The sequence below is a fragment of the Gordionus sp. m RMFG-2023 genome, chromosome 5 (assembly GCF_954871325.1).
Source record: "Gordionus sp. m RMFG-2023 chromosome 5, tfGorSpeb1-WG-v2, whole genome shotgun sequence".
NCBI lineage: Eukaryota > Metazoa > Nematomorpha > Gordioida > Chordodea > Parachordodidae > Gordionus > Gordionus sp. m RMFG-2023.
The window spans coordinates 245,394-260,197 of NC_088779.1; the positions used below are offsets into that span (position 1 = coordinate 245,394).

Sequence of the window (14,804 nt, forward strand, 5' to 3'; positions counted from 1 at the left end):
AATATATGATTTAATTTGAAAAATATGACATATAAAGAAGATATACAATGATCAAATATGTTTATAAAATTAGATGGCAAATAAGAATTGACTAATAGCTGGAAAGAAACAAGTTGATTTCATGATTTAATAGATATAATAACTTTGATATAGTTTAATTGTACTTGTATAGGAATTAAATTATAAATATATATTTAGAAATATTTATAACTATATTAAAATTGGCATTATGTCAATAATTGAGCATTGTATAACTAAAATATATAAAATCCTTAACAAAACATTTTGATTGAAATGCATTTTTAAATACCTTTAAAACATTTAGCTTCGGTTATTTTTTTCATGTCTTGATAAAACTAATTTTTCTTTAATCATGTTTATCTGATTAAATAAAGGTAAAAAAGTTGACTTATAACTAGTAGTTGTAAAAAATTTCTTGTTCAAAAGTATTAATTTCTAAACCTTTAACAATCTTGATTTTTATTATTAATTCCTCTCTAGTAATATTAGTTTCTAAAGGTTTTAAATGTCTAGAAAATTGAAATTTATTTAAATTTGCCAATTAGTTTATACAAAAAAATTGGAAATCTAATATTCTTATAATTCTTTCCTTCTCTATATTCTGCAATTATAATGATTCTCAAGTCCCTTGTATACAAGAACTTTCTTCCAGTTGGTTAAACCCTTTTGGTATAGATTTAAAAATCTTACAAGGAAGGCAAATAACAGGAGTTTTCATTAATTATTTAATCTATATGTATTTATAAAACTTTAAAGAAAATCTTCTTCCATTTAGTAACAGAAATTTTGAGTGATTTTGGTATTATTAAAGATATTAATCAAAAAATATTATGTCAGCCCGTCATTTATAGCTGTCCAAACCTTTCTGTCGTCTATGAGAAAAATCTCCAGATCTACATAATATTATTTTGCTGCATTAATAAAATATAATTAATTATAAATTTTATTAAATAAAAATATTTTAAGGCAATTTTCAGAAACATGTTTTAATATTTCTTAATCAATTTTTATCAAATAAGAACTAAAGATTAATCATCTACTATTATATAAAACTCTTTTTAATTAATATTATAAGAAAAAATATATATTTACTAGCTTATTATAACTCAAAAAATAATTATCAATTTAAAATTAAATAAATATATCTCAAAAAGAGGACGTTAATTATATAAATATTATAATATCATATTACAAAACCAAAATGATTATTGCATTAGCGCTTTTTATATTTGGGTGTAGATACATGAGAAATTTAAAAGTTTTTTACATTTAATTTCTGAGTAAGTTTAGTATCGAAAACACCTGCAAATTTGTAAGGTACACATTGCAAGTGTTATTGATCGAAATATTTTCTTCTTTGTTTTCTATGCTTACATTATTTATATGTAAAATATTATCCCAAAATATTTTTAGGATTTTATGATTTAACCGATTTCCGACTTAAAGTAGGCCGAAGACTAAATATTTCATTGCTGGTTTTATCCATTAAAAAATATTCATTTTAGTTTTCTATCGTTGTAATTAAGTGTAAAACATTATACCAAAAAATATCTTAAAAATATTGTGATACGCATAATCCAATTATGTTTAACAGGTAAATATACGCATTAAAAAAAGTAAAGATATATAATTGGATAATACCAACAAAGTATTTAGTTAGGTGTTTATGAGCTATCGATCATTTTAAAATGTATTAAGATAATTTTTACAAGAGATCAAAAATGAAATTTAGTAACAATGTTTATAATTAAAGAAAATTTTTCCATTATTAGTAACAATCTTTATGAGTAAATTTGGTTTGTTTAAGATATTAGACAAGATAATATTATGTAAGCCTTATCATTTGGCAAAACATTTCTACCGTCTATGAGAAAAATTTCCAGACTTACATCATACTATTTTGATTAATTTCGCGTTTTTAAAATTGACTCGAATCGACTTTAAATCCGTTAAATACTTGCAATATGATAACATATAAATCTTACCTATCCATTTTGTTTTTGAAAGCTCAGGCTTATTTTCCTTATTCTGAATCTTGGCTTCTTGATCTTCATTCTTCCACCAAATTAATTAAATTTACATTTTTTCCTTCCTCATTACAATGTGAGATGTGTAGGCACTATTTGGTAATTTTAAAAAAAATTTTTTGGTATGTGAAACAGCTTATTTAATAATCGAACCTGGGCATAAAAGAAAGTTTATTTAAAATGCTTTCTGAACAGGTGTGATAGATTAACCTATGTTTTTATATTTCTTAATAAATCATTTTTTATCAAATAAAAACTAAAGATTAAGGATCTATTACGACATAAAACTTTTTTAATATTATTAAAGGAAAAAATATATATTTAATAGCTTATTACAACTCAAAATTTATTTATCAATTTAAAATTTTATAAATGAATCTCAAAAAGAAGAGTTAAATGTATAAATATTAAAATATATTACGAAACTCGTATTATTATTGGTTATCGCTTTTTTATATTTGGGTGTAGCTGCATGTAAAAACTTTTTTAAAATGATATGATTTTTAACATTTAATTTCTGAAATAAGTTAATGATAGAAAAATATCAAATTTGTAATGATCGAAATATCTCCTTTCATTATAATGCTTACATTATTTAAGTTTAAAACATTATCCCAAAGATATTTTAAAAATATTATAATTGAGCCGATTTCTGACTTAAAGTAGGCTGAAGAATAAATATTACATCGTTGAATTTATACATTAAAAACATATTAATTTATGTTAATATTAATATTAAAAACTATAATATGATGGAATGTTAATAAAATTTAAAGACTACTTTCTAATATTATTACATAAAATTTTAAATATTTATAATTAATTCTAAAGTGAAAATTTTATTTTATTTAATTTTAAAATTTAAATTTATATTATTTATTATAAATCTACATTATAATAGTTTTCAAAATAATTTAAAATGTCGACGATAGAGAGTGATATTGAAGATAAATTTGGTACAGATCATATTGATAAAGTAATTTCCAATATGGAATTTCTTTTTTTCTGAATTCGCAAATTATTTTAATCTTGATAAAAAAAATTAACACAAGGTATAAATTATATTGCAAGATGTGCCAGTTTTATCATCAGACAAGACTAGTAGCTTCAACGAAAACATTTAAAATTAATATATCAAAAAATTTAATACTTAATCTTTAAAATCAAATTTGATGGAAATAGAGATAATAAGAAATATTTAAAATAAAATTGTAAAGTAGCGTAAAAAATAGCTAATAACACGCTACTTTTAATAGTAGCTCTTAAAAAAACACTGCTTAATGTTAACTTGCTTTATCTATCAACTTTCTTATCATCTTATATTGTAAAATTAAGAGGGGCTCAGTAATATAGCTAATGTCAAATTATCGTCCATCCGTCCAGCCTATACGGGCGTCAATTAAACTCTACCAAATCAAGTTGGGAATAAGATTGAGATTTGATTTAGGATAACAAATTCAAATTGACATTTCCGACAAAAAATATTGATTCAATTAATTTGTTTAACAAAAATCTTTATTTTAATTTTAATATTCAAATATTTTTGAAAAATTGATTAACAAAATTATTTTAAATAAATAAATATGAATAAATTATAAGTTTAATGAAAAAAATTATATTAATGGATGATCTTAAATAGGAAAGGATGGTTAAAAAGGTAGGATGTTAGATTTGAATGAGAACAAAATTTAAAAATTTTTTTGGTATTTTCAGCTCAGTTTCTATTCAAAAACAAGGGCACGTTGGCCTGAACGATTTCTATAATTTATTATTGATTTTTAAATTTAATTATCATGTCTCTTTCTAAAATTATTTTCAGTTCCAAATCCAAATAAGTATTATATATAATTATTTATAAAATGTTAGGTAAAATGCCACTTTTACAGACGTATTTGACAGTTATATAATATATTACAGTAAATATTTTATCTTACTAGCAGCTTTAATTTAAAAAAACACCTTAAGGTAAAATCAATATTTTTTATTTTATAATAATTTTTTTAAATGGTTTTAATTATTTTTGGGCAATTCATTACATTAGTTGAGCTTGGGTTGTCAGATATGTTGCTTTTTTATATTTTTATATTTATTTTAATTTTCTCATTACTTGTTCAACCTCCTTTTTATACATTTTTTTTCTAAATTTAAAGTAATTTTTTAAATTGAATTGTAACATCCTAATTAAAAATATACATTTTATTATGGTAAAATTTATATTTTATTTAATTTTAATTTGATTTTTTCTTATTTTATTTTGATCAATAAACTTGGAAAATAATTATTTATTTTTATTTTATATTAATAAAATAAGTAAAACAAAATAATTAAAAAAAAATTAAGTACCTAAAAAGATATTTATACTGCTCATTAAATATTTGTCAATTTCTTATTTAAAAAATCTACCTTAATAATTTGATGTTTTAGATTATCAGTTAAAAATAAAGTTGATTTTTATAAAATAAATTTTAATTTAATTTATAAATTTTTATTTAGAGAGTACATGATAATCAATATTCAAAAATTGAAAATCATATCAATAGTTATAATAAAAAAGATATTAGCCAAAATATAAAGTCTTCCTCTTCTGAGAAAAAACAGTCAATATTAAATTTTAGTCAAAAAACATATGAACCTACAAAAACTGAAGGAGATAATGCAATCATTGGTTATGTCATTGAGACACTAGTTCCTTTATCAACTGTAGATAATCCTAGCTTTGTCAAAATGATAAAAACGTTTTCCCCTTAGGTAATGTGCCGCCGATAAAATGATGGATGATATTATAGAAATGATTTCTGGAGTATCTTATATGTGTACCACAGCTGATTGCTGGAGTGGATTTAGAAGGTAGTGCCTATATTTTTAAATGTGCTTGATTAATTTAACTTATAAAGGTCTTTTTTGGGTGTAACTGCTTATTGGATTGACACAAAATAATTGCAAAGAAAATCAGCAGCTTTAGCCCTAAGACGTGTTCAAGGCAAGCATACTTTTGATGTTTTGGCTAAGATGATAATTGATATACATAAAAGCTTTAAAATTCAGAATAAATTGATAAAAACCATTACTGATAATGGTAGGAACTTTGTGAAGGCATTCAGGTAATCTCAAATATTTATTTTAAAATTATAACTTTCCTTTTATTTTTTAGAATGTTTGAAGATAAAAGTTCTGAGATTGATGATGATTTCCAATTTGTGGATATTGATGATATCCTAAATAATAGGGCAGAAAGCTTTGATTATCTCCCTCAACATTCAAGATGTGCTTGTCACAATCTTAATTTGGTGGCAACAGTTGATGCAGAGAAAGCTTTAGGGGATAGAAGCTTTCAAATAGTATCTCAAAGTTTATTCCAAAAGTGTCAATCTTTGTGGAATAAACAAAATATGTCTACAAATATGGCGGACGAAATTATCAGAGAGTTGGGTAGGTATCTAATATGCCCAAATTCCACTAGGCGGAATTCGTATTATGAGTCTATGGTTTTGCTAGATAAAATGTTAGATGAAAAACAAAAGGACCTTGATGAGTTGTGTGATAACCATGGGCTTATACGTTTTAACTCCCAAGAACGTAAATTTATTAAAGAGTATAGTCAAGTAAATATTAATATAATCGTTATCTTAGTGATATAAATAAATTTTAGGTTATGGAACCTATGAAAAAAGCTCTGAAAATCCTTGAAGGGGAGCTTCATATGGACATGGGTTTTAAGTCCTACCATTTTTAAACTCATTTCAAAATTAAATGAATTATCAGATTTTTTGCCAACCTCTTGTAAAGTCTCTCATCAGCGGTTTTAATAAAAGGTTTATAATAAAACATAAATTATATCTATTTAAATAACCTTATTGCAGATTTCCAAATATTTATAATGATGATAATATAATTGCAGCGATTGTCCATCCTGCATTTAAATTGAATTGGGAATGGATAAAAGATCCAAAAAATATGGAACTAAAAGCCAGATTAATAATTTTTTAGGGAAACAAATACCCGAAGGAAAAATAGCTGCAACTAGTTCACGGGAACCTTGTAATGATTTGGAAGATTTCTTTGGATTCCATGAAATCGATTACCATGAAAATAATATATTGGATAGATATTTTTTAAATAATGATAGCAAAATTACTATTTTTGAACAATTCCATGAATTAAAAAATATTTATATTAAATACAATACCCCGCTTCCCTCTAGTGCTCCTGTGGAGCGCCTATTTAGTATCGCAAAACAGGTCTTAGGGGAGAAGCGTGGGTGTTTGTTAGATTCTAATTTAGAAAATTTATTACTTTTAAAAGCTAATAAAAGATTATAAATATTTTGATATATCATATAATATAAATAAAACGTTTTGATAAAAAAATATGATTTTGTTTCGTGTACCTTCTAAAAAAATGAAAATCAAAGGAAGCGGTTATGGAGCGGCACTCCATTAGTTGGAGCGGGAGCGCTCCTTTTAATCTGTAGTAGCGGGAGCGGGAGTTCGCTCCTTTTGAGAAGGTAGGAGCGGGAGCGGGAGTCGCTACTTTTAAAAAGGAGCGTTAACGAGACTGAGTTTAACCTAAAAGCTATAAGTATATTTATATAGTAGTAATGTTTAATTGTAAAAAAAATACTTCCGACTCTTGTCCAAAACAATTATTTTTAGTTTCCTTGCAATGATTAAGATAAAAATATATATACCTGAAAGCAAAGGAAAAAATATCTGACCTATACCAATCTACAAAAGAGTTGTCCAATTAACGTAATCATCCGAGTCCATAATAAAAGATGCTTTCAACTATTATTCATCCTCGATTTCAAATGAATTAAAGTTCGAAAGATCAGTAGACGAATATAAAAATTGCATTATCATATTGGATTCGTGAATCAAAATAGTAAATAAAATCATTTAAAAAATATTTGAAAATCAGAGTGTCCTTTTCAAATCTTTCGTAATCGTATTAAAGGATTTTGCTAAAATTGAAAATCGATCTAAAAAAATTAACGAAAAAAATAAGATAGCCTTTTATAAAAGAAGGCTTTTATTTAAAAGCAAGTTATTTTATTTTTTTATTCAACAAGCTTGTTTTTTTCTTTAACAAATAAATATTTAAAAAAAGTTGTTTATCTAATCATTTTAAGTTATAACATATTTATTTATTTTGAATTATAGTTTAAGAATTTCTAAAATTAAATTAAATATGTCTCCTATTTTAAAAAAAAATATAGATGGTTTTCATATTGTTGAAGTTTGTATAATAATTAATTGGGTTTACTAAGTATCATGAAATTCTCTATAATGTAGATTGAGTAAAATATAGAATTTATTTTTATAAATATTTAACGCCATCTAAAATGTAAATATTTTCTCCTTTATTTTTGTTTTAAATAAATCAGAAACCTGCAGAATTACTATATGTAGGGCCCGGCCCGAATTTTTTTATAAAAAGTTTTTTGTCCCGGGCTTGATTTTTATAAAATATATTATATTTATTTTTAATTTTTATACCTAATAATGGCAATTAAAATATTCGGTTTTAATTATATATATAATAATATTTTACACTCATTAATTAACAAAATTATATCTTATTTATATAGTTTATAATTAAAAAATAGTTCTAAATTAATTAAAAATCCCCGATCAAAATTAGGCCCTGATTTTCTTTATATCACGCGGTTCGTAAAATAATTTTGGACAAGTTCACGTCGACTATAACAGCAAAATAATTTTATGTAATTTGGTGGCTCCCCATAATAATTTCATATGAAGGATGATGAATTTGTCTAGCTCTAAGCTTACAAGTATAATAAATTTCAGCTTGCAAGCAAAAAAATTTTAGGTACGGATCTTTGTATGAATATTAAAGGATTTATTTTCAGTGTTATTTTAATAAATTGTATTTTATATTTTTCACTATGAGGAGACTTGCTCTATTTTAAAAAATATAAAAATTTATTCAACTTGAAGTTTTTATTCATTTGTTTTAGCGCTAATTTGTATAATCTTTAGTAAATATTTGGTGTGGCATTACAATTATTTCTTTTTTAAAAAAGGAATGGGTGGGTTTTGGACATTATTAAAAACAATGTATAACGTTTATATGTCATCGAAGAGAAATAAAAATGTATAATAATTTATAGCGATTTCAAAATTCCTGACCAAATTATTAGGACTCTGATCTCTCTCTCACTTCATTTAATGAACTCAATCTAATACTGATCATCATTGATGAGACGACTATATTGACAATAGATTTAAAATAGATTTAAAATAGAATACCAATGGGAGGCACTAAAATAATCTCCATTTTGAAAATAGCAACTTTTAATTTTAAAAACTCTACTAAAATTTAAATCGCATATATTAACAAGACATATTTTTCAAAAAGCTATAAAAAAATCATTAAACATTTTTTAAATATTCATATTTTAATGACTGTAGAAAATTAAATATATTTATTAAACAATTTTTATAATAATAATAAATGATAGGAAGGTAAAGTAACAAAATAATTTCCACAAGATGTATCAATTTTAAGAAAAAATTAATTTGTATATTTCTTATATGACAAAAATAGAGCTTTGAATTTTAACAGAGTATGAATATATATAAATATAAAATTAAATTATTTGAAATTCATGTAAAAGTTTTTTGATTTTTTGGAGGGAATAGATAAATTGATAAATCATGGTGAAAGAAAAATTAATAATAACATCAAAGTTTATAAATTAATGAAAAAAAATAAATAATTGGTCTAAAATATTGTACTTTTAATTAATTTATTTTATATTTATAATATTTATTTTTAAATTTAAGCTTTTTCTCTCTCAAAATGATTTAATTAAATGTTTTCATATCTATGGACTAAATTTAATTAATATTTAAAAATGACTAAGGGATCCCAATTCCTTATCTAGCATAAGCTATAATCTGGAATGCCAGATCTTTTTGTGCCAACTCCATAACGGAAGCAGAGAATACAAAAACCAATAAATTTACCACCTTAATAATGTTTTGTTCTTTCCGGGAGTCTCAGACACCTGTGGATCATTTGGACCCTACGCCTTAAAATTATTCAAAACAATAGGACAAAGGTTACGAACACAGATGATCCTATCAAAATCTGTGTTCCAACTGCATATCCATTGGGTCATTAAGCCCGGTCGATTATGCCTAAATATAAATTTTTTTTTTAATTCCCCTTCTTTTACTTATATATTTTTTATTGATTATAGATATAGTATGTTAACATAAAATTATTATATTTTATCAAAATCGTAAAATGTTTCACCATTTATTCGATGATTTTTAAATCGGGAGTTTTTTAAATTCATACTGATTTACTCAAAGTTTTAAATAATTTTTTTTCTATTTTTCAAATATTTTATTGATAAATATCGCTATATTTAATGCCTATTTAGTTCAAAGAGGTGTGACTATTTGTTTGAAAATTGCTATCCGCGAATTTCACTGTCAAATAAAAAGTATATTAAAAAATGTTTTTTTCTTCAAATATTGCGTTAATATGGATATAATATTCAGCAATAGATGGAATTATTGAAAACACAACACAAGGAACAGATGGTAATCAATTGTTTAGAATTGAAATTATAACCTATTTTGAAATAAATAATATTTATTCAAGAATTAATATATGTTGCAATCAATATATATACCAAATAATTAAAACCTTTATGGAATTAAAAATCTAATTTTTAAAATATTTTATTTATAGGTTATTTATATTTCCAAGATCATAAGGTGGAAGGTATATTAATTCATGACTCGATTTTACTTCGTATTTAATATATATTAAGCTGATAATTTTCAATTGGGAATAAGTAAATTTATAATTGATATATAATTTTTTTATATATACTTTACAGAGTACCCTGAGTCACATTAGAATATAGAATTGTTTATTTCGTTGGATAGTAAAGGTTTTCCCACTTTTTTTCGCTGGGTAATTTTCACGACGAATCTTTAAAGTCTCAGAAATTTTTACCATAATGAATCTCATCCTTATGAGACTCATATTCCAAAGAGTCTAACCGTGCACTATTTAATCAAAGTGTAACCCTATATAAAATTTTAAGCAATTCTATGTTTAACCTGATTTTATAAAATAATTATAAAATAAATCAATATAAATGAAATATTTTAATTTTATGATAATAATTATATTTATTAGATATGGGAAATGAAAGCCTTACTATCAAAATAAGTATGAAACTTTTTAAAAAATATATAGCAAAAATATTTTCAGTACAAGATAAAAAACAGCAAAGTAAATAATGTATTGTTTGTCTAGAATTAAATTAACTATTTCAATTTAAAAAATAATAAAATATTATTTTTTAAAAAAAAAATTTTTTTGAGGGGGGGGGGGGGGGGGTAGTTATTTATTTTATTCAAAAAATTAAATATTTGAAATACTGTTCTGCCAGCATATTAAGGAGCATAGCCCATGGTTATAACGAGGGAAGCGTCAATCATATTAAAGATGTATAGTTTTATTTTAAAATGATGTATAAATTTAATAAAGTGGATGCAACCATTCGCATATATAGTAATTGAACACGATAGCACTATTGTTTGAGAACTCTCTAAATTTCCAAGAAAATCTGATTCATGATATATAAACCTATATACATATTGTGTCATGTGCGAATTTTAGATAGTTAATGTGAAAGATGAGACTGTCAATTAAATAGAATTTATTAATGTTATTAACAATTTATGATACTAAAAAATATATCAACCTAAAAATATTTTGCCATTCAATATTATAATATTATATTGAATCAAATCTAGTAAATGTTGCCTATTGATATTTATTTGTTAATTTCATTTAATATTAACTGATAATTTTTAAACCATTTATCTGAAAATATTTATATATTAAAAAATATTTAAAACCTGCAAATTATTTACTGATAATATTTACCCTAACGAAAAATAAAAATTATATTATGCAATGAAAAAAAATAATCCCATCTTAATTTATAAAAAATGAATGGCAGAATTTAACTTAATGTAAAAAGGATCAATAAAAATCTTTTATTTTGATATATAAGGACTATTTTCTCTTGAGAAAAATTTTTGCAATCATTAAAAATTTAACAATTGTTATTGACTTTTTAAGAGAAAATTCATAAAAAATTTATAAAAATAAATCACTAGAAATAAAGTGTAAAAGTGTCCAATTTTTTTAATTGTATTTTTATCGTAAGAATAATTTATATTTTTAAATCAAATTTCAGCTTCAGAACAATTTTCTATCTAATTTTTAAAATTATTTATAAAATTTTTGTGATTTTCATAAGACATTCCTTATATAATTTTGTTATATATAACCTGGGGAAAAATTTCTTGAAAACTAATTTCAAAAGAAAGGATCAAGCAAATATTAATAGAGATTTGGAATTAAACTTTTAAAAAATCGCCTCTTTTTTCTTCCCAAATCCTAAGGAAAATTAAGGCTATACTTATGATATATATATTTAAATTATAAAATAAAGTATTTTAATGATTAGTTTATCATATCCTTGATTTTATACATCTAGTTTTAGATAATACAGTCTTGCTCAAACCAGGTAAAGTATTTCACTGAAAAATTGAATTAAAACGAATTTATTTATTGGAAAATATATTTTAATCATTATATTTTAATATGTAAAATAGAGGGCATGAAACTTCAAACGATAAGTATATATTTTAAATAAAAATAACTGAATTATTTTATCTGCAATCAAATTTAATATTTTTTAATTCTAAATGGAATGGATAATTGCCTAATTTAAAAATAAAAATAATCATAGAGGTTAGCATTGGAAGTGCGTACTACATTTTAAGAATTGGCTTGCTGGCGATAAAAAGTTTTTATTTTTGTTATTTAAATCATTTAAATAAATATTAATAAAAAATCGATCTTATGAACTTTTTTGGGTATTAAAAATTGAAAAGTCCTTTATAAACATTTTCTTAAATTTAATAAAATTTTTGTATACTAAAAATTATTAATATTTTGGGATGATTCTTTATAGTTTTTGCATTATAATTAATTTTTATGTTTAATAATTTCATAAATTAACTTTTTAATAAAGGTGTAACGCAGTAACGGAATTAATTTTTTTTATTAGATGCTTAAAAAAATTTAAAAAATGGACATAATTAATTTTTATAATTGCAGGCTTGGGTTAAATTTTCTTTAAAAATTATGGATGGGTGGGTAAGAAAAATTTAGAATAATGGGCGGGAAAGCGGGTAAGAAATTATGAGGGGGTGGGGGGGGGATTTTTTTGAAAACTATAAGCGGGCGAGTTAAATTTTTTAACATACAATTTTTTTTTTGATGAAGTTCATTTAATATTAAATGTTTTTATTCTAGTTAATATAAAAGGCAATCTTACAATATCTCTAGGTAATCATTAGACTTTGAGTTTATATATATGTATAAATAATTATAACCTTAATACAATTCAAACCGCTTAAACGAAGCGTTAAAAAATTTCAATATTCATAGTTATTTACGATAAAATTTAATTTATTTATGATTTATCTTTTATTTTTAACCTTGAATATGTTAATATAATTGTTATCTTTTTAGAAAAACATTTGTACTTTAAATTCTCATTTCTTTATTTTTTAATTTTAAATATTTGAAATATTGATTTCATTCATATAGGTTTCTCAACGATTAAATATAATGAATAAGATTCTTATAAAAATATTTATTCTATAAGAACTATATTACTTTTATTGACTTCTAGGCATACCATTCCTTTGGTTGATTCGCATTTAAACGAATAGTATGCAGATATTATAATTTTTAATCAATTTGAGTTTAATATTTTAAAGAAAGTTTTAGTCTAAATGTTTAATTTTGTTTTCTGACCACTTTAAAAAATTGATTGATAATTTAAATTAAATAAAAGCTGCTTATCTCGTCATGCTTAAGTTTTTTTTAAAGAAAATATTATTTAATTTTTATTCTAACTGAGTGTAAATATCAAAAAATTAAATTCAAACTTTCAAAAAATTTTTATGAAACAAGAAATAGCATTTTTAAATATAAAAATATATAAAATTTATTTTTAGAAAATTTCTTAAATTTACCAAGAGATAATATTCCTTAAAATTCAACAAATTTTGCATTTTAAAAATTTATTTTAGACTCAACATTAAATTAAATTCTTGAGAATAGATGCTGTTTTTATGAAAAGTATCACCCATAATCTAATCGAGGTATACAAACTTAGATAAAAATGGACCCCCTCCTCCTACCTAGACCAAAAAAAATAAATATTTGATTGATTTTTATTATGCATTATGAATATTGTTATCGATTTAAATAATCCACATTTGTTCATCATGGACATGTTTAAAGTTTTAGAGGCTTTCTAACTAATATTTTTTTATATAAATGATAATTATTAATTAATTAATAGTTCAAATCAAAGAGAATCTAAGTAAAAATATATTTTTCTTATTTGATATATTCTTTATTGCCATAAAAGCCCACTTTATAGTAAGGAGTTTCAAATAAAAAATTATTAATATATATTATATATATTAATATAGATCTAAGGTTTATTTTTAATATAAAATGATAAGATTAATTAAATCATAATAAAAAAATTCAACCTGTAGTTTTAATGGTTTGCCCACTTATTTTAAACTATGCATCATTTGTCCCTTTTCTCTGAATAGCGTCTTTTTAAATATTTCAAAATTTTAATTATAAAATAATTGTACTACTGCTTTTACTTATAAAATTCAAATGATATATAAAAAATAAAATAAGATATGAAAAATGAATAATTTGAAATAATTATTATAATATACCAAATCAACAAATAGACCTAAAGCATATAAATTCTATTAAGGATGTTTGAAACTATTAAAACACGAATAAAGTAGAATAATCAAAAATTATAAAAAATAGTTTGCTTCCAATATATAAAATAAAAATATTACCATGAAGAATGAGTTAATCATTAGAAAAATAAGTGAGTATTATTTGGATAAACTGCGATAATGACTAAAAAATAACTATTTCTTTCATATCTCAAAACCACTCATTACCTTAATTTAAGCCTTAATCTACAGGTTTAAATCCTGTCTTAAATATTCTTCATGATATGTCTACAAACTGCGCGAATCCTAAATTCCATGCTATTAGATACATTTCCTTTTGCCATATATATCTCATCTTGTTTACCCAAAGGTGCAAGGCTTCAAATAATAAGTTCTTCTTCCAAATCTACCATTTTGATTGATACTAGTTTTCATCAGTCAGGCATTAGTTTGGCTTTTATCTTACTCTTTTCTATAGATACCTAATCCATTAACAAATGAACAATACAAAAAAAATTACTTCAGTGATAAAAAATCTCTCACGAATAATAAAAAGTTTAAGATCCTTTATCTAATAATGGATTAAAATATTAATCAAATATGTTAGTCAATTTAAACTCATGGTATATAGATGATACAATAAGAAGCTAGCCCGACATAGTCAACAACAGATAGGCATAAAAAAATCCTATGAAAACTTAGATTTTTTTTCCTTTTAACTTTCACCTTTTGTGGTGGTAAGCTCCTTCACTTATCTATTATATTATTACTCATGATATCTATTTTTATCTTTATATTTCTCTGATCGATTTCATTTGTATCGATCACCGGTGTGTCACTTTCAAGGCCAAAGTATATCTCTCACCGGTGTATCAAATCAATATCGAGCAGATATCCCACCTGAGTA

The 14,804-nt window shown here is 23.1% G+C and overlaps 1 protein-coding gene and 1 long non-coding RNA gene across 2 annotated transcripts; one reads left to right on the top strand and one right to left on the bottom strand.

Annotated features, from left to right (window-relative positions):
* Positions 1-223: 223 nt before the first annotated feature.
* LOC135929361 (uncharacterized) lies at positions 224-815 on the bottom strand. Its single transcript, XR_010572572.1, has 3 exons — positions 771-815; positions 311-381; positions 224-271 (listed from the first exon to the last, which is right to left on the bottom strand). It is a non-coding gene; the product is annotated as an uncharacterized LOC135929361 (long non-coding RNA).
* Positions 816-4,702: 3,887 nt separating this feature from the next.
* On the top strand, positions 4,703-6,472 carry LOC135929955 (uncharacterized). Its single transcript, XM_065466711.1, has 5 exons — positions 4,703-4,895; positions 4,943-5,149; positions 5,200-5,650; positions 5,698-5,860; positions 5,909-6,472. Exons 2-4 carry the CDS (start codon positions 5,058-5,060, stop codon positions 5,779-5,781), a joined length of 627 nt encoding a protein of 208 aa, XP_065322783.1. The 5' UTR covers positions 4,703-4,895; positions 4,943-5,057; the 3' UTR covers positions 5,782-5,860; positions 5,909-6,472.
* The last annotated feature ends 8,332 nt before the right edge of the window (positions 6,473-14,804 follow it).

Bases quoted from the DNA above. Each gene is read 5' to 3' on its own strand.
- LOC135929955 (XM_065466711.1), top strand. From the start codon at position 5,058: ATGATAATTGATATACATAAAAGCTTTAAAATTCAGAATAAATTGATA. The intron at 5,150-5,199 runs GTAATCTCAAAT...TTTATTTTTTAG, and splicing joins AACTTTGTGAAGGCATTCAG to AATGTTTGAAGATAAAAGTT. The intron at 5,651-5,697 runs GTAAATATTAAT...AATAAATTTTAG, and splicing joins TTATTAAAGAGTATAGTCAA to GTTATGGAACCTATGAAAAA.